The sequence below is a fragment of the Ochotona princeps genome, chromosome 25, assembly GCF_030435755.1.
Source record: "Ochotona princeps isolate mOchPri1 chromosome 25, mOchPri1.hap1, whole genome shotgun sequence".
Classification (NCBI taxonomy): domain Eukaryota; kingdom Metazoa; phylum Chordata; class Mammalia; order Lagomorpha; family Ochotonidae; genus Ochotona; species Ochotona princeps.
The window spans coordinates 2,973,147-2,994,771 of NC_080856.1; the positions used below are offsets into that span (position 1 = coordinate 2,973,147).

Sequence of the window (21,625 nt, forward strand, 5' to 3'; positions counted from 1 at the left end):
TGCACAAATCCTAGGCAGAAGGTTAAGATTTATAGACACGTTTGAGAAAAGAAAAAAAAACAGCGCGCACACACACACACACACACACAAAAGCAAAACAACAAGAAGACAGATGGTTTCCACGGAGGGGAAACTGAGCCAGGGAGTCTGAATGATGAGTTCTTGCTATACCTGGGGACTTGCAGTTCAGGATGCAAAAACAGAAGGAAGGAGCCCGGGGGAGAGCAGAGCCCACAGGACCGCACTGGGTCTGGCGGTGATTCGGGGCCTGTACGACGAGGGCATGCTCTTTGAAGTGCATTGAAAAGGCACTCCAAACAGATGGGGAGAACTCCGCAATGCGGCGATTTGGACCGCTGCTCCACCCTGCACCCCTGGGCAAATAGCACCTGTGGGGACACAGCGTGGCGCCTGTCATCACAGTCAGACAAGGAGGTCACTGATGGGAACTTAGCCTCCACTCTACGTTCCAACCACCAGAAAAATGTGGTTAGAGAGAAACCCACACTGTGACCCTGCAGGATTTGTTGCCCCAAAAAATGCATTCCAGAAGGAGAAAGCTAAAGGGACCCCTTGAAGGATAAGCATTGTCTGCCACCAGAGCAGAGTCCCTGGGCTGGCTAGAGGGGAGGGGGCCTGGAAGCCATGGGAGATCTTTTTTTTTATTTTTCTCTAAAAATGAGGTAGAGATGTGTCACCGGGCAGGGGAGGATTCGGAGCGGAGCCTTCCCGGGCAGCCGTGTGGAGGCAGAGGCGCAGCAGAACAGCAGGACCACGAAGGAGGCGTCTGCAGAGGCCTCTGCGCAGCCGCACCGCCAGGGTGCACCCGCTCCAGAGAACGGCCTGGCCTGGGCTCCCCACAAACCAGGAGGGCTCCAGCTCTGGCATGAAGTCCGGCATGTGCATGAATGGGCACAAATGTCCTCGTTTAGTAGAGGTGGTCCCGTACATGCGCCATGATGCTCCTCAGCCCCAGCCAGGTCTCCTCCGCGGTGGGGACAATCTGACTGGCCGGCAGCAGGAAGCCGTAGTGCCCGGTGTCTCGCAACTCAAACGTGAAGGCGTACTTGATGCCATTATCGTACGCCCAGTCGATGCTGCTCCCGCTAGCTGGGTCTGTAAATCAGAAGAGAAGACCCCTTGAAGCCTCGTTCCCGTCAGGATTAAGAGTAAGCAGTCTGGCCTGCGTGAGGTCCAGAGTTCGGTGACTGACACGTTGACACTGGCCTGGCGCTGCCAAGGGATGACTACGCTTACTCTGTTCTTGTACTCACGCACTCTGTCCCTCCTGACGATGACCCAAACCAGTCTTTACAGAGACAGCCAGCCTCCGGGATAGCGCCAAGGATCCTTGTCTTCAGGACACTACACTCTCCTAACGTCCTGTAACTGGTGGGTTACTGCAGATGTGAAGTTTGTATGACTCTCAGATCTAAGCCATAAAAGACACTAGTTTGGAGGCCAGTGTCATGGCATAGTAAGCTAAGCCTCTTGTTGCAGTGCTGACATCACATACAGGTGCCAGTTTGTGTCTCAGCTGCTCCACTTCCAATCAAGCTCCCTTCTAATGTACCTGGGAAAACATCAGAGGCTGGCCAAGTCCTAGGACCCCTTCACCCACATGGAAGACCCAGAAGAAGCTCTTAACTCCCAGCCTCAAACGACCAGCTCTGGCTATTGTGGCCATTTCGGGAGTGAACCAGCAGAAGAAAGATCTTTCTCTCTGTGGGTGTCTCTCCTTCTCACTCTGCAATCCTACCTTTCAAATGAAAAAAAAAAAAAAAAAAAGACACTGGCCTCTCAGATCACATGGTCTGGATGGCCATCACAAACACTCAGACAGCCCTCTGCAGGGGTTCAAGGTGAGTCCCCAAGCCAGTCTGCCAGGAAAGCTCTGACATGCCAGGCCTCTGCCCTGGGAGCAGATGCTGCAGCCCAGGGGAGCCTTCGGTTGCCCATCCCTGGGGGACGCCCTGACTGGGGCCTCCCAAGCCGGAACCACCAACTAAGCCACTAGCCCCGGGGAGCATTTGGCTGCCCACCCCAAGGGGACATCCTGATGGGGCCCCACTGAGCCACAGCCACCAACCAAGCCACTAGCCCTGGGGAGCACTTGGCTGCCCACCCCAGGGGGACATCCTGACGGGGCCCCACTGAGCCAGAGCCACCAACCAAGCCACTAGTCTATGAGGCAAGTGCAAGGTCACTGCTGATCTTAAGCTGCTGCACTTGGGAGGCTTTGAACATGGCAAGAGTTAACAGATATAAAGTTAGAAGGAAGCCATCCTTGGGACTTCCCCTTGCCGAAAGGCTTCAGGAAGGTAACAGAACTGTCTTTCTGTTCCTTCCAAGTCACGGCCTCCTAGGACCGGGCAGATATGGCTAAAAGTGTGAAATGCAGATGCTATTGAATAATAAAACAATGACATCAATAACAGCTATTTCTTCAGGCACTGTCACGAGCCATCATCACACTCGCAGTGTTGCAGGCCTAGTGAAGCAGGATTATTGTCCTTGTTTCACAGGTGAGCCCATCAGGCTCAGACGGGTAGCTCATCGGCACAAACACGGGTGGAAAACGGCAGAGCTGCAGTGGCTCAGAGGCCAGCGGTGGCTCAGAGGCCAGAGGTCAAGATGTGCTGCTTTGGAGTGTGGGGGGTCAATTCCCAGCTCCAGCTCCTGCCTCCAACTTCCTTTTGTTTTTAATCACTGAAGAATATTCTCTTTACCACAAACACATACAGCGTGTTCACTTACAGGCTGCCTCGTGTTCCGCTGCATGAATGAACCAGACGTGCATTGCCCAGCACCACCCTGGGAGCCACTGTAGGTGCTGACCAGCCTCCTGTGACTCTAAATATGCTATCATGACTTATCTGTGGGCCAAACGCCCACGAAGCCCTTTCGCAAGGTCTTAGTGTGCAAAACCTTAGAGATCCGAATCAGTGGCGCGGAGAGGGCGGCTAGACGTCTTGGCCTGCAAGCAGTTAGCCACCTCTGTGTGACAGGGGAGCTAGCCAGGCACTGGGGAAAAGACAGGACAGGCTGAGGCTGCCGGGACCAGGAAACCACACAGTGGGTTAGATCTTTCCCTCACGCTCTCATTAATAAGGCAGGGAAGCGTGAAATCCACTTTATCAGGACGATTTTCATCTAAAATGGCAAATCTAAAGATAAGGCCAACACTCGCAAGGAAGAAGGTCAGCTGCCTCTGCAGCCCGGCGCATGAGCCCATGCAGGACGTCAAAGAGCAGTGGCCTGTCTGGAAAGCACCGCGAGCAGATGGCCTAAGACAGTAGACGGGCTCGAGAAAAGGGTAAGAAATTGTCTCTTGCGTGACCCTCGGGAGGGCCTCCCCCGTCCGCGGGGGAAATCTCATGAGGACTGTGGTGTTGGAACAGCTCAGGCTGTGAGAAGAATGTGTCTGATGTGGAGGACAGGCCATTATTAACACTGGTATTTCACCCACAAGCCCAGGACCCTGGTGACCCACACAGATCCTTGGAGAGGACCTCCTCAGAAGAGGGCCTTTCATTCTCTTTGGTCCCTGACTCAGTTGTGACTAATTAAACAGAGGGTGGACTAAGTCTCCTGCCGGGCTCTCAGAGGAGTTCCCATTTAACAACACTAATAACACTAAACCATGAATAATGAATGACTCTGTGCTGCAATTAGCAACACAAACGCCAAGTCTCCGGCTCACTGCCGTCTGCAGTGGCTGTGAATGGAGACAGGGCGTTGGACCGAGCTGGGTCAGGAGCACCAGGCCCAGCAGAGCAGGCACCAGCTGGGAAGGGAGCCGAGAGGCAGAATTGAGAAAAGGGGCTGATGAGCAGGAATGCAGGGGGTCTGAGAGGGGACCCTGTGCTTACCAGGGAAGCAGCAGGCAGACCAGGCCAGCACTGCTTCCAGGGCAAGCACAGCTGTGCCTTCCATGTGTCATTTGTTTCCTACTGCAGCCAGGGTCTTGGAAATAGGACATTTCCTCCCAGAAATAAAGACAGACTCATAGAACACGGGGATGGAGGGGATGGCAGGGTGCGGCAGGAACAGAGAGAACTGCTCAGATGTCACACGGCATTGGAGACCAACACGGGCTTTTCCTTAAAACAAGGTAGTGGATCTTGGACCCAGGGGCTTGATTAAATTGTCTGCCAGCAGGTACCCTGCTGTTAAGACTCTTACACCAGCTCCTCACACTCTGGGACTTACTTAGTCCTCACACACACCACCACCACCATAACCAGCACAACCACCCTCGTTTCGCCAATTCCAGCGTGAGTTTCTGTTGAAGCTGGGATGATGAGCTATGTAAATCTGTAATAAACTGTGTTTGAGACTTTAGTATAAGTTAGGGAATGCTGCTGGGGCTTCAGCCATCATGCACTCACACTGAGCACGTGAGAGAAGCAGTGACGCCAGCGGAGATGGTGGCCATGCCAGCTGTTATCACACAGGCTCTACGTGACACGATCAGGCAGCCATGTAGCAAAGCTTATCTTGCAGCTCTCCTCCAACTCCATTTCCAGGTTCTTCCCAAAGCACTGAGTAACCAACAAACACAGAAAGTACTCACAGACAGTGGTGCAGGTGGGGCCCACTTGGTACTCAGTGCCCGACAGGGAAGCCAGAGCCTTGGCTGCACGCCTCGCCACCTCATCCTAGCAAGAGAGTGAGCAGAGGGAGAAGGCATGGGACTTGAAGCCAGCCCTTTCCGGCTGTTCTGCACCGTGACGATTCAGGAGATTCTTCTTCCCTCTCTGGTCCTCTCCTGTGGCATCTCCAGCTCTGCCTCCTCGGAGCGGAAGCCTGACTCTGAGTCACGGGTCGTCTGACTATCTCCTGCCGCATCCCCAGGTTTTTGCTTCCCGTGTGAGGCAGAAAGGAATGCGCAAACAGGAAGACAGAACTCTGAGAGCAAGTGTGTTAGACCTTCACATACACTAAGAGTGGCTTACCGACCCTTAGGGGTCTGCTCAAGGCACCAGCACCTTTGTCCATCCTGAGCAAAGGCGAGGCCATGTTCAGGAACACGAGGGAAGAGCGTGGGTTCCTGGAGTAGAGGGGCACACAGAGCTGCGGGGGGTGCACTCCGGCAGTCCCCCACAAGCAGCAATTGCCCACACCACACATTCTGGGGTGAGTCTCTGGGCATGACAGATCACCCCTAAGCTGTGGCCTCCACCCTCTTCCAAGTCTACCTTCGCCTGCCCTGCACACCTTGGCACCAGGTACAAGCTGCGGTCTACAACTAGTTTCAATCAGAGAAACGAGCAGGAGAAAGGGAGTCCCACCAAGTCGGCTGGCGCGTCCAAGGGGCGAGGAGAGAAGACTCGGCCCTTAAGCAAGCATGCCCAGGTGCCCTGCTTCCCCTCCAACACTGCAGAACAGCCCGCCTGGCACTGCCCAAGGGCCAGCAAGCCTCGGGCTGGGCAGAAGGCAACCCCACTCACCAGTTCTTCCGCATCTGGGGCCTTCTTGACAGTATACCCATATGGGTACATCAGTAGCTGGGAGTAGCTATGCAGGTCGATGAAGCATTTGAAATTCCCATGATTTTGAATGAACTCTACCACTGATTTCACCTCCACTTCCGAGTTGGCATGAGGGCCATGATACACTTCAGAGCAAGGGTTGGCACTGGTTCCCTGTCCTGGGAGGAGAGAGGGCAGGTACAGTGTACAAAGAAGCATTAACCCATAGGCCAAGAAAACAGAAAAGGCAGGACACGTGGCCCAGAGGAGGGACTAGAGGGCCTGGCCATAGGCAGGCCGCTGCTGGATACCCGTAGGGACTTGACTGGGGTTCTGTGTGGACTGTGGGGAAGGGCCCAAGAGGAAATCCTGGGGCCAGATCAGCCACGGGCGTGGATGGTAACCGTTCCACATCCTTGAAGCAGATGGAGTCAGTCTCATATTGTACCAAGAGCAGTTGGCATAAATGATTAATATCATAGTTACGAATGAGTGGTAATAAGTATTCTGGGTAATTAATATGAATATCAATAAATAATTAAAACAATTCCACTTACTCTGGTGTCAACTTATTCTCCGAGTTTAGATTTTAATGACCAACTGCTGCCAAAAATAATCTATTGTTGGGGGCACGTCTCTTGGTTTGACAGATATGTAGAAATATTACTTGCTGTGTTATTTCACAGGATAGCTACTGGAGGTATGAAGATGTGGTGTGTGGGAGGAAGCACTCCACTAATGGGAACCTCTGACCTTACTCTGACAGCCTCCCACGTCTGTATCAGCCCCTTCCTTTCCCCTGGTGCCTTTTGTGAGCTCCCTCAGTGAAGGACATGCACTCAGAACAAGATAGGCACCGCCCGCTCTGGGACTGGGAGGGAATGCAGGCCCTGCGTCTAACTGGCTCCTGGCTCCGTCTGAGAATCAGCTGTCTCATTTCACATGATGACATTCACTAGGTGAGAAGCATAAAGACGCATGGAAAATCCTTGTAGCCAGCTGACATGTTTGTCAAGGGTGATGTTCAGACACCTGAACTCAGGACCAGCTCCCTTTCTATGGCCATGAACTCTTAAAGTTCATCCTGACATGTCTGGGGGAGTGTAAGTTTTACCAGACCGTCTTGCCTGTTGGGGTTACACAGAGCTTGTTCTCCTAAGAGCTGCCACTAGGGGCTCTTCAGCCTGCCCAAAACTTGCCCAGGTAACACTGGGACAGCGAAAGATAAGACCACATCTAAGGAGAGACTGGTTTTAAAAACACTGGTATAGGTATAAGGTATTGGTACAGGGGCTGGTGCAGTGGCTCAACTGGCTAATCCTCCAACTGCTAGTGCCAGCATCCCTTATGGGCACCGGTTTGTGTCCCCAGCTGCTCTGCTCTCAACCAGCTCCCTGCTTATGGCCTGGGAAAGCAGCAGCCCCTGCACCCATGTGGAGACCTGGCGGAGGCTCCTGGTTCCTGGTCTTGGATCAGCTCAGCTTTTCCAGTAGTGGAAGATTTTTCTGTGTGTGTCTCTCTCTCTTCCCCTCTCTTTTTCTCTCTTTTTCCCCCGTGTGTGTGTGTGTGTGTGTGTGTGTGTGTGTGTGTGTGTCTTTCCTTCTGTAAATCTGCCTTTCAGATAAAAATAAATAAACAGAAAGCAACCGCCACAGTAGACTGTAATCGCAGGGTAGGGCGGCTATGGCGCACAAACTCAGGACAGGAGCGGCTGAGCTGCATTTCCTTCCCAACCAGCGCCCCAGCGCTGCAGATCCAGGATGCAGTGAGCATGCGCAACGCGTCTCAGACTGCCTGGGCTCAGGGCCCAGCTCCTCCACGTCTGATTCCAGCTGCCTGCTACCAGGCACCCTGCGAAGCAACAGGGGCGGGCTCAAGCACTCAGGTCCCTGCCATGCAGTGTGGGGCAGCCCAGCTGGAATTCCAGGCTCCTGATTCAGCCTGGCCTGGCCCTGTTTCTTATGGGTCTATTTGCACAGTGAACAGCAGATGGGAGATTTGTTATCTATTTATCATAGAATGATCTAACTATAATCTATCATCTGTCTATCTATACCTGTGTTTTGCCTTTCAAAGTGAAAGTAAGTAAAATTTTAATGATTAAGATCTAATTACTAAAAACAGAATTCTTAGGGATGCTGCATCTCCCAGTGGGGCAGCCATGGAGCCAGGGCGCAGCCGGCCCCCTGACGTCCAGCTTGCAGCATAGACAAGCGGATACTCAACGTGCACTCGCAGGACTGGAAAAATATCTCCCCACCTACCCGCAAAACTGGCGTTCCAGTTCCTGTTGGGATCCGTACCAACACAGAGGCTTCCAGGATTGAGGGACCGTGTCTTCCTCCACATCCGGTTCTATAAAAAGCCACCGTGGGAAGAAACACCCAAGGCAGGTCAGGGCACAGGGGGTGAATATGAGATGACACAGTGGATTGGGCCCCGTGATCCTTTGGGAAGGGAGGCTTATCCCTTCTCGCCTCTCAGGGAGGAACTTGTGAGATCCTGGCCATGAGAACTTCCTATGTGAGAGCCAGGCTGATGCCACCTAACCCTCCGAGCAACAAGCGACAGGCTCCCCAGTGAAGTCCAAGTGCACAGCATCTCTGAGCATTTTCTCTGCATCTAAAAGTCACCTGAAGGAAACTGACCCCTGGATCAGACCACCAGCCAACAGCGAATATGGGGAAGAGATCAGATCCAACCGCACAACCAACCAATCATCAGCCAGATCCAACTGCACAAGCAACCAATCATCAGCCAGGATAGGAATGTGTGACTTCATACCGGAAATCACTTGCTTCCTCCAAAAAGGAATAACATTCAAACAGCGGCATGGTGGTGCTGGGGTTGAACAGAAGGGCAACCAGATGTGTATGTGGTGTGCAGGCCTTGTGGGAGCCTGACTTGAACCAACTGACTCGTAAGACACATTTTGAAGGCAAGCGAGAGTGTTTGATGATGTTAAAGAACTTCTAGTAATTTTTTAAAGGAAATAGTGGTGTAGTGTTTGACATTTTTGTTTTGTTTTGTTTTAACCATCACTAGAGATGCATACCACGGCAACTCCGGGTAAAATAGTACAACATCTGGGATTTGTTTTAAAATAACGCGGGAGCAGGAGGTGTCGGGAACCGTTCAGGACCCAGAGCCAGGGAGCTCCTCAACATACATCCTTCCACGAACAAGAGCTCCTTAGCGTGGCTCAGCCCTCAACAGGGGAGCTTACAGTGCATCCAGTGTGAGCATTCCCTCCGAGTTCCACAGTCCCTAAGCAAAGCCTCGCCCAAGGCCAGCCCACCCGGCTCACTCACATGAGTCTGTGTGTACACATAGCCATCTGGATTGGCCACAGGCAACAAGAAGATGTCCATTTTCTCCAGGATGGCACTGAGGGCAGGATCCTTCTGGTAGTCGGAGACAATCTAAGCAGAGACAAGGGGCTCATCAGGCTGGGTGCCCCCCTCTCGGCCACGCCTACCCGTGCCGCCGGATCTACCCAGATCGCATGCTCCCGGAATAGCACCCACCCTGCAACAGCACCCTATGGCCCACTAAGCTTAGTTCTCTCATCAGTGCCCAGCAGAGCCACATGGGCATAGAGCACAGTGAGCCCTGGGGCACCCACCTGGCTTACTCCCTTCAAGAGCAGGGAGCTGCAGATTTTAAGAAAGTGTGTCTTCCCCAGGCATCACCCCTCCTCTCCCTGCGCTAGCTGCAGACAGACTTTCCAGAAGGCTCTGGAGACACAGGAGGTCCCCGGGAGCCTGGGCAGGGAAAGCCGATGGAGCTGGCTGCTGCTTTCCACAGTGCTTCCTTTCTTCAGGCCCACAACTGCCTCGACCTCCCCGGACATACCCGGCCACTCAGCCTCGGCGGCCCGCCCAAAGGCTCCTGGCCATTTGCTAATCCAGCCTGAAGGGAGCTAGCCAGTGGAGTCTGTGCAGAGTCCTCGCCCACCTCCCATTGGCACTCCGCCTCGTGGGACCTGCCGAGAGCCCCTGCCCACCCCCGCCCCATCTTTGGCTAACACCAGGCGACATGACCTTCCTTGCCGTCCAGATGGCAGTGGCCTGTGAGACCCACTCGCGGGAATGGATGCCTGCGTTCAGCCAAATGGCTGGCCGCTGCTGCTCTCCTCCGGTGCTGAACTGCAAAAGGGAAAAAGAGGCCCGCGGTGACCTGCCTGCCCACCTCACGCTCACCTCGCCTCTTCCCCAGCTAGCTCCTATTCATTTAATTCATTTAAGATGATTCAGAGAGCAAATGTTCCTAAGGGCCCCATCTATTTCTCAGGCTGCTCTGTGACCGGGGAGCTTAATTGGTTGGCTGCAGGTTCAGCGGCCGAGGCTCAGCCTCTCCAGCAAATGGGCAGGAGAGATCATTGTGATTGTGGATTAGAGTGCCTGTGTGATGAGGGAGAATATTATGTCTCTTGAAAGACCCCAAATGGTATCCCAACAGAGACAGAGATGCAAGGGTACGTGGGCCAGGCTGATCTAGCCGCCACAATAAAAGACTGGGTTTTAAATTAGGGAAGAAGGGAGGGTCCACTCTAACTCTGTAAGTGGCAGTAATGAATTCTGGCTACTGCTTTTAGGGTCCCTTGGGTCCAAGCTTGGTACTAATGAAGTCAGGGTCTCCATCAGATGGGCAAGTCATCTAAATGTAATTATTTCTGAGCAACCAGCTCAGTGCCAGCCCTCCCCTACGGCTGGGCAGTTGCCCATCATTATAAAACCTGGGTTCACTGGGGCTTAGCTAGAGCTAAGGGCCTGGCAAATTCCTAGCACCATCAGCGGTTCTGTGGCTCATAAGACCAAATTCCTTTTTGCTCATCTGCTGGATTATTTACGTCACTGTCTACCTCTCTTGCCAAGGGACTGAATCTTAGAAATATCTGGAAATTAGGCTTCACGCAGCCAAGCATCCAAGGCTAGATTTAGAATGACATCAATTTTAACCTCAGCTCCCTGGGCTGCTTCTCCTAACAGCAAAAAGAGTTGTATGTACACACCCCTGCTAGCCTTGCTGTTTATAGAAGGTGGCGACAAAGACAATACTCTGTCCTCTTCGAGAACTTTCTGAAAGTGCCACCTGCCTCCCCCTGATCCTGTCTCACAGTCAAAATGATGTGCTCTTTCAAATTCCCCCATGTTAGACAACAGCAAGGGACTCAGCCCAGACCACAGTCACCACAGGTGAGACGCGCCCAACCTCGCTCTCTTCTCTGAAGCCTGAAGGGTTTAGACAGCTACTGTCTGGCGCTCTCAGGGTGGAACTCGCACCCTGTCGGCACCTCACCTTCAGGACGTACATCGGCCGGTGCTCAAACGAACATCCGATCTGCACCCTGCTCACCAGGTCAGGAAAGTCGGAGGCAATGCTGTCCATCTCGTGGTAAATCTGCAAAATGAAAGAGGGCACCCAGGGACATTTCTAAAGTGTGTTCAGCTCTGGTTGGGGGTCTTGATTCTGTCGGCCCTGATGGTTTCTTCTAGGTTGGCAGCCGTGGGGTTGACTGTGTTACCAGCTGGGAGTGCTGACGACAAGAAACCGCCTGGACAGTATTTTTCTATGGTTACCTAGGGTATGGCATGCTTTATTTGTCCAGACTTATCCTTCATGGAACCACAGTGGAGAGATTCGCATGGACACTGATTCAACACTTGGGCTTTTGCATCAGACCGAATGGTCAGCAACCTCTCCACTCAATCAAGGATCTTTTTAAGTTTAATTTTAGTTATTTAAAAGGCAGAGAGGGACTAGTAGAGAGAGAAAGAGATCTGCATTCACTTGGCCACTCTCCAAACGCACCCACTGCCAGGGTCGGGCCAGGCTGAAGCTGAGAGCTAGAAACGCCTTCCAGGTCGCTAGCGAGAGAAGCAGGAACCAGTCAGCCGCTGCACCTGCTGTCTCCCAGCGAGAAGCCTGGCACTCTGCTGTGCTGACCAGGGGGCCAGTGCTCACCCCGCCGAGCCTGCCAAGGGCAAGACTCTTCAAAGTTTTGTGACCATTTTTTAATTTTTAAACTTTTATTTATTTAAAAGGCAGTTGTGTGTATAGCAGTAAATCGCCCACCAAAAAATAATTCGTTTGGACTGTATGTGAAACAACTTCATGAAAAATGGATTTACCTTTTTAATTTTATAAATTTGTGTTGGTGCCAAGAAATTTTAAAATCTACATGCATCTTTTAAATAATATGTATTACCAATGAATTTTTTGAAAATGCTTCTGTTTGCATGAATTTCAAAAATTTTGCATCAACATTGATTTAACTTTCAATTCCATTTTCCACAAATTTTTTGAGATAGCCTCAGGTATATGCTAATAGGTTATCATGCAAATGTATTATGAATCTTATAAAACAGAAAAAAAAGGTTACATTAATGATATAAATACAGGCAGAGTAAAAATAGAAGGTGTAAGAGCTTCTTTCTCCTAGTATGCCATACTGTCTAAGCCCTAAGACACAGCACCCCCTTTAGAGATGATGTCTCTAAAGGCTTTGTGAAAACAACTAAAGAACTACAAAGAGCATTCCCATTTGTTTTGGGGGGAAAAGAGGGAAGAACAGAAAAAAAAAAAGATTTAAGCATCCACTGTTGTTGCTCAAGCTTCTACATTCGGTCCTTAACACAGGAAGAAGGAATCACAGGACCGGAAAGATGTGAAATTGACACGGAATGCGGCTGCAGAAGCAGGAAGCCACCCCCACCCCCATTCCCACACAGGCCAGTAGCTAACACACAATGAAAACATTTCCCAGCCAAGCCTGAAGGCTCAGGGCGAGTGGGTGTGGGTTGCAGGGCAGAGGCGGAGCTGCAGGAGTCGGGCGGGTGGGGACCCAGCCACAGAGCTATCTATGCACGGCCTCTCAGGACAGAAGCCAACTGGAGAGAGTACTACTAGGCACAGGACCCGGTGTGCTGCAAGGGGCTGGGAACTGGCAGTTCTGGCCTCAAAAAAGGTGGGGGGGGGGGACTTGGAAACTCTCCCTACTGGGCCCTGGCGCGAGGAGCAGCAGGGGGGCTGGCCTGAGTCACAAGAGGAAAGCGTTGCCCCAGAAAAGGCAGAACAGCATGCTGGCTGCAGGTGCATGGGGTCCAGCTGCACACTGCCAACTACCTTGGGGCTAGAGAAACCAAACCGAGAGGGGCACACAACACCACGGAACCAGTCATAAAAACCTTGGCTGAGCCCAACGTGGAATTCTCACGAGAGGGGGCTGCAGGCCGCGAACTCTTCAGAGCTACTTCCAGAAAAGGGGACAGTGAGAGATGGCACACCACACCCAGAGGCCTCCAGGGAAAAAGAGGGGGCTGTGATGCCCGTCCCAAAGGACACCCAAGCTCAGGGCCAGCACAGGTAGGACAAGAGACCAAAGGCCCAGCAGCCAGCCGGGCACAGGCTCAGTCTGCGAAGCGGGGGGCCCACACCCCATTCACATCGCAGTTTGGATCCCAGTGTGGCCCCCCAGCCCTGCTGTCGTCCATGGCCTGAGCCTCAACTCCTAACTTCATGCAGCTGTTCTGCAGATGGATGCCACTGGCCACAGTGCGGGACCAAGCAGCAGCATGGCTCAAAGTGTGTAGAGCGAACACAGCTGTCGGGAAAGAAGTGGGAAGAGCTGTGACAATCCCTCATTCCAAAGAAAAGCAACCCAACGTCTTGGGAGAAGCATACCAGGAACACGATGTTGCACAAGACGCACAGCACTCTCTTGAGGCCGCTAGGGAGCACACGGGCCGCAGGGCCAGCCGAGAGGTGGCAGAGCACCACAGAGGAGGCCAAGACGGCCCGCGCAGGATGCGCAGCCTCGATTCTCAGGTTCCAGGACTGCCCGTAATGGTTTCTGCTCTAGTGTTTTCATTGTAACGGTCTGGCTTACCTTGAAAGTCATCTCTATAAAATGGGCTTCTAACTGAACACAGCACGAAAATGCACCACAGCACAAGTGTACGTTAGAGGTAACCAGGATAACTGAGTGGAAAGACATGGTTAACCTTGCCAATAACCACTTGTCCATTTGCTGGAACAAGTAACACTTTATTCTGGGTGAGGGATCATGGTGGCTAGAAGAAGGCTGAATTGCAAGGACTGGAAGTGCTGAGGACTATGTCACAGCTTTCCCACAGGGTTTGCCTGCGCAGAGAAGGCTGTGTGGGTCGGGGCAGCAGGTGTAGCCTGCTCTGCTCGTGCTCTGAGGGGGCTGGTGGGAGTTCACGCAAGATGGAGAGGAGTGAAGCTTGTCCCTTGTAAGCCCTCAGGGAGGTGCTTTCGCACCAGACACGGATAACTCCCCCGGAAACAGAGAGGGATGGAGCAGCCTCCAGGGATGGAGAACCTTGCCCTCCAACCTGCGCCTAGGCACTTACGGCTTCCAGAGAGTGATAAGCCCCATAGTTGAAGTGACTGCCATTCCGTTCCTGGCCTTCATTGTGCTGCATTTCTTCATCTTCGTCATCCAAAAGGGCCTGAAAACACACACCCACACACGGCCGCTCTGTCCCATGACCCACGGTAGGCAGGCTCACGTTTCCTGGTGCTGTGCCAGCCGACATGGCCTTGCCCTCAGGCTCGTCGAGAGGCACCAAAGCCCAGGTTCACAAGGGCGGGGCTTGGGTTTCCTTCCTCCAGCTGTGACATTGCACTCCTTGCTGCTCAGTTCCTATGCCTCCATTTAAAAGCATTCCCCAGAAGCCACACGTGTGCTGTTTGGTTATTCTGCAGTGGGACCCCTTCAGATGTCAGCCCACATCTGGTAGCCAGGGCATCCATAGCGCACAGCTTGGGACACCATTCTGAAACAAAGAGATGCTCATAACCACTCCTGCTTTGAAGGTTCCTGGCAGACGTCTGGGACATGTGGGGATGATTAATCAGCTCGCAGCTGGTCACGCCATCAGGAGACTCCCGGGCCAGATCTCCAACCAGTCCCTAACCCACCTCGGCAGAGGAGGGAGGCAGCTGGACACTGGCCTGCCGTTTAGGCCAGTTTGTGAGGCTGCAGGGCCATGTTCCTGCCGCCCAGAGGGACTGTTGCTGACACTCCTTCTATTCCTCCAGGGGGGCTTCCTAGATTGGTCTCCAAAGCCCACCCCCACTCTGCTCTTGCCTCCTGACTTTGAAAAACTAAAAGGTAAATAACAAGAGAGAGGCATTTTTTTCACTTAACAGCTTGTCTGTGAGGCCCCAGGCACTATGGGGACATTTTGTCTGCATCTAATCATCGCATCTTCTCAATGAGGTAGGTACCACTATTTATCACCACACCACTGATGGCTACATGGAGACACGGTAGGTTAACAGCTCATCTGAAGGTACTGGTGGTGAGCAGAGTGCAGGGCTGGAGGGGGCCTTGGATGCAGATGTGTGGTGTTCCCTAAACAAGATGTGCCCTTTCACCTTCAGCATGTGGCTCCTTAGAAAAATTCTGGACTCTCCTTCCATCTGCCTCAGTCCTTCATCTGTGAAATGGGCCCACTCTGAACCTGAAGCTTGGGCCAGACCAGGGAGGAGTCCCAGAGCCCACCCACCTGTAGGTCTTCGATTGTCACTGAGTACTCGAAACCCTGGGAAGCCAGGAAGGACCTGACTGGCTGCAAACTGACAGACGGGACCAAGACGTCCACTGGCCGGCCAAAGGTCGAGGGAGATCTCCAGACATCAAGCTGAAAGCGGATAGAAAGCGAAGTGGGTTAAAAAGACAGCTCAGATGAGAGGCACAATGGGCCCACTCTTTGAGAACTACCCCCAAAAGCCAGGGTGACCTTCAAGGGGCCAGGTTCCACCCAAGGGCAGACATGGTCCATTTCACCACTGCATCTGATCAGGCCCGCTGGGAACCCAATGGCAGCTGGAAGGGCAGAGCCTGCTGCCCAGGCCCACATGGCATGAGCTCAGACGCCTCTTCTGCCCACCTAGACGCACATGTGCCGGCAGCGTGCTCACTGACACAGCATGTGCCCGGAGACTCCAAAGAGTTGGTGAGAAGTTGGAATGACAACTGAGGGGCTGGCACGACGGCACAGTGCATTAAGCTGCCACTTGACGATGACGTCAGATCCCATATTGGAGCAGCAGTTTCAGTCCAAGCTGCTCTACTTCCCGCCCAGCCTCCTGCTCATGTTCCCGCAAAGGCACCAGACAGCCATCAAGTCCCTGGGCCCGAGCCACCCACGCTGGGAAACCCAGGTGGAATTCCAGGCTGCTGACTTCAGCCTCATGGCCATCTGGGCAGTGAACCCGTGCATGGAAGATCTCTCTCTCTCTCTCTCCTTCTCTCTCTCTGCTTCTCTGCCTTTTGAACAAATCTTTAAAAAAGAAAAAAAGGAAAAAGAAATAAAAGGAAAGTTTACATGGGTTTAAAAAGGACCCTTTTGTATGGTTTTTTACTGCAGCAGTTTTTTTGGTGAACTTGCGGATGTGCCTTCACACAGGAAAGAGCTTTAGAAATAAAAATAACAATCGCATGGCACAAGGGTCTTCTCCCACCCGCGGCAGAAACTACTGGAGATGACAAGGAAACTCCAGGTACCTTGAAGTTGTCCGAATTCACCAGCCAACTCAATTTGCTGATCTCGTCTCCATTTCTGACATTAATCCTAAAAACTTGGTCCCTAGAGGAGGAAAGAAAGAAAAAAACAAAAAAACCATAAGATTCTGGTGAGCTTTCAGCTGGCAAACAAAACCCTCAGCCTCTCACAGACAGAACTGGGCCCAATGAGAGGAAACGGTCTAGTCTCTGGTTATAATGTATAGCCATTAAAAATAAGTCTACGTGGCGAATATGAAAAAGTGCTTATGCTATAACTGTAAGGAAAATATTAAGTGAAAGAGCAAGACACAGGCTTGCATGCATGCCCTGAGTGTCAGCATGGAGAAAACAGATGTACTGCAAGAAAACAGACGACGGAAATATACCAAATGCTGACAGCGCTCCGCTTAGGGTCGTGGGATTATGGATGAGTTACACTTCCCCCCATATCTGTTTTTCGTAATGTAGTCATATTACTTTATAATGAAAAACATATATATTTTTCAGAAAGGAATGTTCCCAAGTTACAGGCAAAGCTAACTGGAGACATAAAGAAGCACTTCTTCACTGTCAAGGGTGAGGACGGAAACTTCTGGCAGAATCCCCATCCTGGGAGGGTTGGCTGCCGTCCTCTTAGAGGGAGGAGACACACACACACACAAGGGCCTTGCTCCATAGCTGTCAGCCCAGAATCCTACACAAACGCCCATTACACTGGCATCGCCAAGTGGCCCAGAGGGCTGGGGCTGAACTTGGGAATGTGCCCTCCCACACGGGGCCCTGAGAAGGCACCCTGTCACCCAGTGAGCCCACGTTGTTGCTGCCCTGCACTTCCTCTCCCTTCCACGGCAGAGGTAGAGCCCCAGCCCCCACCGGAGTCCTGTGTGTGGGGGTGGAAGAAGGCTGGGCCTGAAAAGCTGCCTTTGTGCTCTCAGCCCAGCTCAGGCAGCCAGGGCAGCCATCAGGCCGTTGCTAGGTGACAGCCCAAATGAATCCGCACTGTCACATGCGTCATCCTTTGACATGAGTGAATGCGGGCAGGGCTGTGGCAGGCGGCTGCGGGCTGAGCACCTGTTGACAGAGTAAATGGCTCTGTCCCTGGGAGCTACACTGGCAGCCTCAAGTGGCTGCTCCTCATTGAAAAAGAAAGGACAAAAATTTGATCCAGATGGATCCCTCAAGGCTCCACTTGCTTGTGGAAGGTTCAGGAAGCTTCCCAAGAGGGTCTAGGCCAGCCCCCAAGATGGTAAGATGCCCTGCAGAGCTGATTCCATGACAGGTGGCAGAAGGAGGTGCCAAGTTCTGCTATACCAGCCCAAATCCCACTGGGGCTGAGGGGTCTGCCGCTCATTGCCCCCACCCCGCTGCTGCCCCCCAAGAGCTCCCCGAGGACCCAAGGAAGCAGGCCTGGGCAGGAGTCAGTCTGAACCTGCCGGGCTCTGGATAAGACCTCCATGTATTCATCCAGGGCTCTTGCCCTGGAAGCTGAGTGCCCACTGGGCAATGGTGAGCAGTGGAGGAGCTTTTAAGCTGCCAGGTCCTCAGCTCCGGCTGTGGCAAGGATTAGCAAAGTTTTCAGGGGAGCCTGGCGAGTTCCCCTAGGAGCAGGCAGTCATAAAAGAGCAAGCCCCAAGTCCTCTTACTCTGGCTTCCCCCCTCTCTCCAGCACGCCACAGTGCCATCCACTGCCATGTTGATGTGCAACCAAGGGATTTCCTCATGGCAGCCCGAGAGCCGAGCTGCCTAATTGTAGACTTCTGGCTTCCCCCTCTGCAAGCTAAACAAACCTCCCTGACATTATAGTCTCAGGTCCTTTGTCACTGCTATAGAAAACTACAGACCTCACCTGGCTCCTGGCCCTGGGCAGGTGGGAATCCAACCGCATTCCCCAGCAAGCAGCCGCGCCACAAGGGGGGACTTAAAGCCAAAGAGAAAGCCCTACTCCGACTTGAGGAGGGTCAGCCTGCCAAACCCATACTCTGTCATGACCCACCTCCAAGATGCCAGGAAAGGGGGACTTCACAGCAGGCCTGCTGCAGAAATCGTTGGGTGCAGTGGTTACGCACAGGCTGCCCATGGCAGAGTTCCTGGGTGGGAGTCCCAGTTCCACTTGCAATCCCAACTTCCCACGGAAGTGCACTCTTTGGGGGATGGGGTGGGGGCGGGTAGTAGATATTAGTTCAAGTATTTGTGTTCCTGAAACCCACACACAAGATCCAGATTGAGTTCCAGGCTCTGGTTCCGGCCTGGCCCAGCCATGGCCCTTGCAGAGTGGAGACATGTGGAGACCTCTTTGCCTAGCTGCAGCTCCTGCCTCAATCATCCCTGTGTATGCATATCTGTGTGTCTCTCTCAAATAAGTTAAATAAATACATTTTCATATGAGTATTCGATGGGAGTTTGGGTAATCCTTAACATGCCCACATCCCATACCACATTGCCTGGATTTGAGTCCTGGCTCTGCTCCCAACTGCAGCTTCCTGCTAATCCATACCCTGGGAGACGGCAGATGATGGCTAAAATACTTGGGTCCATTCACATGGGACAAGTACGTGGGCTGAATTCCCAGTTCTCAGATTTGGGCCAGTCCAGCTTTGGTGGCTGTAGGCATTCTGCAGAGTAAACCAATGGATGGGAACTCTCTCTCTCCCTAGCTCTCTTTCTCCAGCTCCCTGCCTCTCAAATAAATAGACAAAAAAAATGGGGGGGGGGGGGAGAAGGAATGAGCAATCTAGAAAGATCTTGTGTGTCAGTGTCTCCAATGGCAAAGTTAGGCGTAAATGATCACAGAGGGATGGGGAGAAGGAACAACTGAGAGCACAAACAAGAGCAGGGACCTGCTTCCCGCGTGCACTCCGCGGCGGCCATGGCGCTGTCTCCACCGCAGAGCCTGCAGGCCACTGGCACAGGCACAGCAGGGCCTTGGAGAAGCTGAAATCCACCACTCATCTGCCAAGCTCCATGGGCTGAAGCAATGTCCACGGAGCTCAGGCAGCCAGACTGCTCCAGGAGGGATCCCATCTCTGTCCGTCTCCCCTACCTTTCCCCTCCTCTTGCTTCCCCTGTCGGCTCCAGTCCCACTGAGCCCCCAAGTTGCCCATGTACACCTGCTCTTCAGAACCAAGTCACGTCACCCACAAGGTTTCCCCCAGCCAGCGCACGGTCTGCAGTGACGCCATTCTTGGGCATGCAGGCATCCCGAGACCCAAACGCAGAGAGGATGGGCGGGGCTGATGTGCCAAAGCAAGGCCGCCTTTTCCTCGCCCTCCATGCCAATCTCTCTCTCTCTTTTATTAGTTTAAGATTTTTTTAATTTTTATTTTTCATGATATAGTTTCGTCTGTGGAATCCCCCTTGCCCTGATGCCATTTTTTGGACAAGCCAAACTGCCTCTGTGACTGAGCTGCTGTCCCACACAGGCAGCGAGGCCTGTTCTCTGTGTCTCTTCTGCGTCCCCAGCCAGACTCAGCAGCTTCTGTACCTGATGGTGGCAGTTTCATGGGACACCCAGACACCTGCCAGCTACTGTAGAAGCTACAACCATCCTGTAGCCACTTCCTGTCCCCTGCCCACCCAGCACGTCCAAGCATCATGGCTCCCAGCCCATCCTTTAAAGCCTGAAGAACAAAGCATTAGACGGCAGGGGAGCAAGAAAGGCCTGAGGTAGAAGGGGCAAAGGCCCACAGAGTTGTCATCCTCATCTCCATTGGCCGGTCCCTGGCCTGGCTTCCTGGCCCCTGGAATGCCCAGGCCCACTTCCCCTCGCTCTAGCTGCACACGGGGCTGGGAGTCTGCAAACATCGATGGGCCTTCCCCTTCCCCTCCTATGCCAGGGACAAATTCTACCCTTTTGTCAGGTCCCCTACTGTGAGACGAGAAGAGATTTGGGAAGGAGGACACAATGGCTAAAGAAACTATGTGCTCAGGCCCTCAGCTCTTCTATCCATAACACTGTGGGCCTAGCCAGGTGCCCACCCCGTGACAGAGAGGCTTGGACCCCGACAAACAGGTAGCTGAGGCACCCGAGCAGCTGCAGCGGGAGATGACTGGTCTCGCGTCAGCCCACGCAGCATGAGGCAGGTGCAGTTTGGACATACCTGTTGCTGAGCAGTCGCGAAAAAATGCTCCCTCCCTGGCCACAGGCTCCGCCTAACCCCTCCGAGGTATTTGACAGGAAAGACACAGGTGTGAACAGAAGTCATCCCCAGGAAAATGACTCAACCTCATATCAGCAAATGCCTCAATAAATAACCCCGAAGTCGCTCTAGCCAGGTGGTATACTGGAGACTAATAATTGGGATGGACCTGCCAGGAGGAGGATTCAAGTTGGAGATGAAGGTGTATCGCACCAAAGAGGCTCAGTTCCCCTGCTTAGCAGCTCAGCAGCTCAGCACATTGGGCAGTTCCTTAAGCTCTCCAAGGCTGAGCCTTTTCCGTGTTTGCATGGAGGGAAATAACACACACTCACACGGCGGATCTGTTGCACAACCACAAAATGATGCGCACAGCACAGCATTAGGCAGGCATAAGGGATTAACATCCAGTCTCCCAGCAAACATCAAGCACCATGCACAAGAGCCGTCCCCTCCCCGGCTCCTCCCCATGGAGCACCTGCCTCCCACCAGCCTCGCAGCACGCTGTGTGGCACACACATGTGTACCCGTGGCCAGTGTATGGGTCTCACAGCTGGAGCGGGGCAAGGACTTCCTGAACCGCCACGTCCCAGAAACAGTGAGGAAGCAGCAGCTCTGCAAAGCCTTCGCCAGGAATGCGGAAGAAGCAGAAAGCCCCACACCCAAGCAGGGCAGAAATAAAAATCAACACGGGGTAGCAAACATAGGCCCAAGAAGGCAGCAGAAGCCTGACAGCCGCCTTACAAATCGGAAGCAGGAACATGGACAATGTGAAGGAATCGGCCAGTGAAGTCAGGTCTTGGGGAAGAAGTGATCTACTCAGGATGACACCAGGCAAAGTGGGAAGGAAGCCCCAAGCCTGCCCCACAAACCTCCCCTACAACACACACACCCCCCAAGACCCTGCTCCCTGGGGCATGATCCACCCGTTTCCATTAGCTCCCATATCTCTGAGATAACCAAAGAGCAAGTCCAAAGGCACTCACCCTAGAAACTTCTCTCGGACACAGATGCTAGACCCGATGAGGGTCCCGAAGAGCAAGAGCCACCTCATGTCCCAGGTGTCGGTCTCAGCACGGCTGAGTCAAGCTGTACTTATAGGGAGTCTGGGTACACTCATGCCATCAGCAATGCTGACGTCCCAAGCACCCATGCAACGCTGACAGCACAGCAGGCAGGCCCTGCTGTGCCATTCCTTGGCAATGATCAAGACCGAGCCTCCTGCTGGGCAGGGTCAGGAACCAGCCCCACAGGTTCCTGCTGCTTCAAGGGCGCCATGGCTGGGTCAGTCAGTAAGAAAGTCCCACAGTGGCGTGTAGGACTTGTACCGATAGGAAAGGCTAGAATGTCAGCCCGAAATGGAGGGACCTCTGCTAAGGCGACTAAAACATGAAGACTATCAGAGCCAAGTTCAAGACCACACGCTTGGTAAGCCCTGATAAAGAATTTAACCAGCGTGGGTCATAATGAGGAGAGCT

At 53.0% G+C, this 21,625-nt stretch overlaps 1 protein-coding gene across 1 annotated transcript; it reads right to left on the minus strand.

Moving 5' to 3' along the window:
- Positions 1 to 834: 834 nt before the first annotated feature.
- On the minus strand, positions 835 to 21,201 carry LOC101520365 (carboxypeptidase A4). Its single transcript, XM_004592565.2, has 11 exons — positions 21,134 to 21,201; positions 16,015 to 16,096; positions 15,014 to 15,148; positions 13,853 to 13,951; positions 10,776 to 10,877; positions 9,518 to 9,622; positions 8,786 to 8,896; positions 7,739 to 7,829; positions 5,454 to 5,653; positions 4,577 to 4,661; positions 835 to 1,116 (listed from the first exon to the last, which is right to left on the minus strand). The coding sequence occupies exons 1-11, from the start codon at positions 21,199 to 21,201 to the stop codon at positions 929 to 931; spliced, it is 1,266 nt and encodes a 421-aa protein (XP_004592622.2). The 3' UTR covers positions 835 to 928.
- Positions 21,202 to 21,625: the final 424 nt, after the last annotated feature.

Bases quoted from the DNA above. Each gene is read 5' to 3' on its own strand.
- LOC101520365 (XM_004592565.2), bottom strand. From the start codon at position 21,201: ATGAGGTGGCTCTTGCTCTTCGGGACCCTCATCGGGTCTAGCATCTGT. The intron at 9,623-10,775 runs GTGAGGTGCCGA...TCCCTTTTGCAG, and splicing joins GGCCGATGTACGTCCTGAAG to TTCAGCACCGGAGGAGAGCA. The intron at 7,830-8,785 runs GTGAGTGAGCCG...GGCTTTTTATAG, and splicing joins ATGTGTACACACAGACTCAT to AACCGGATGTGGAGGAAGAC.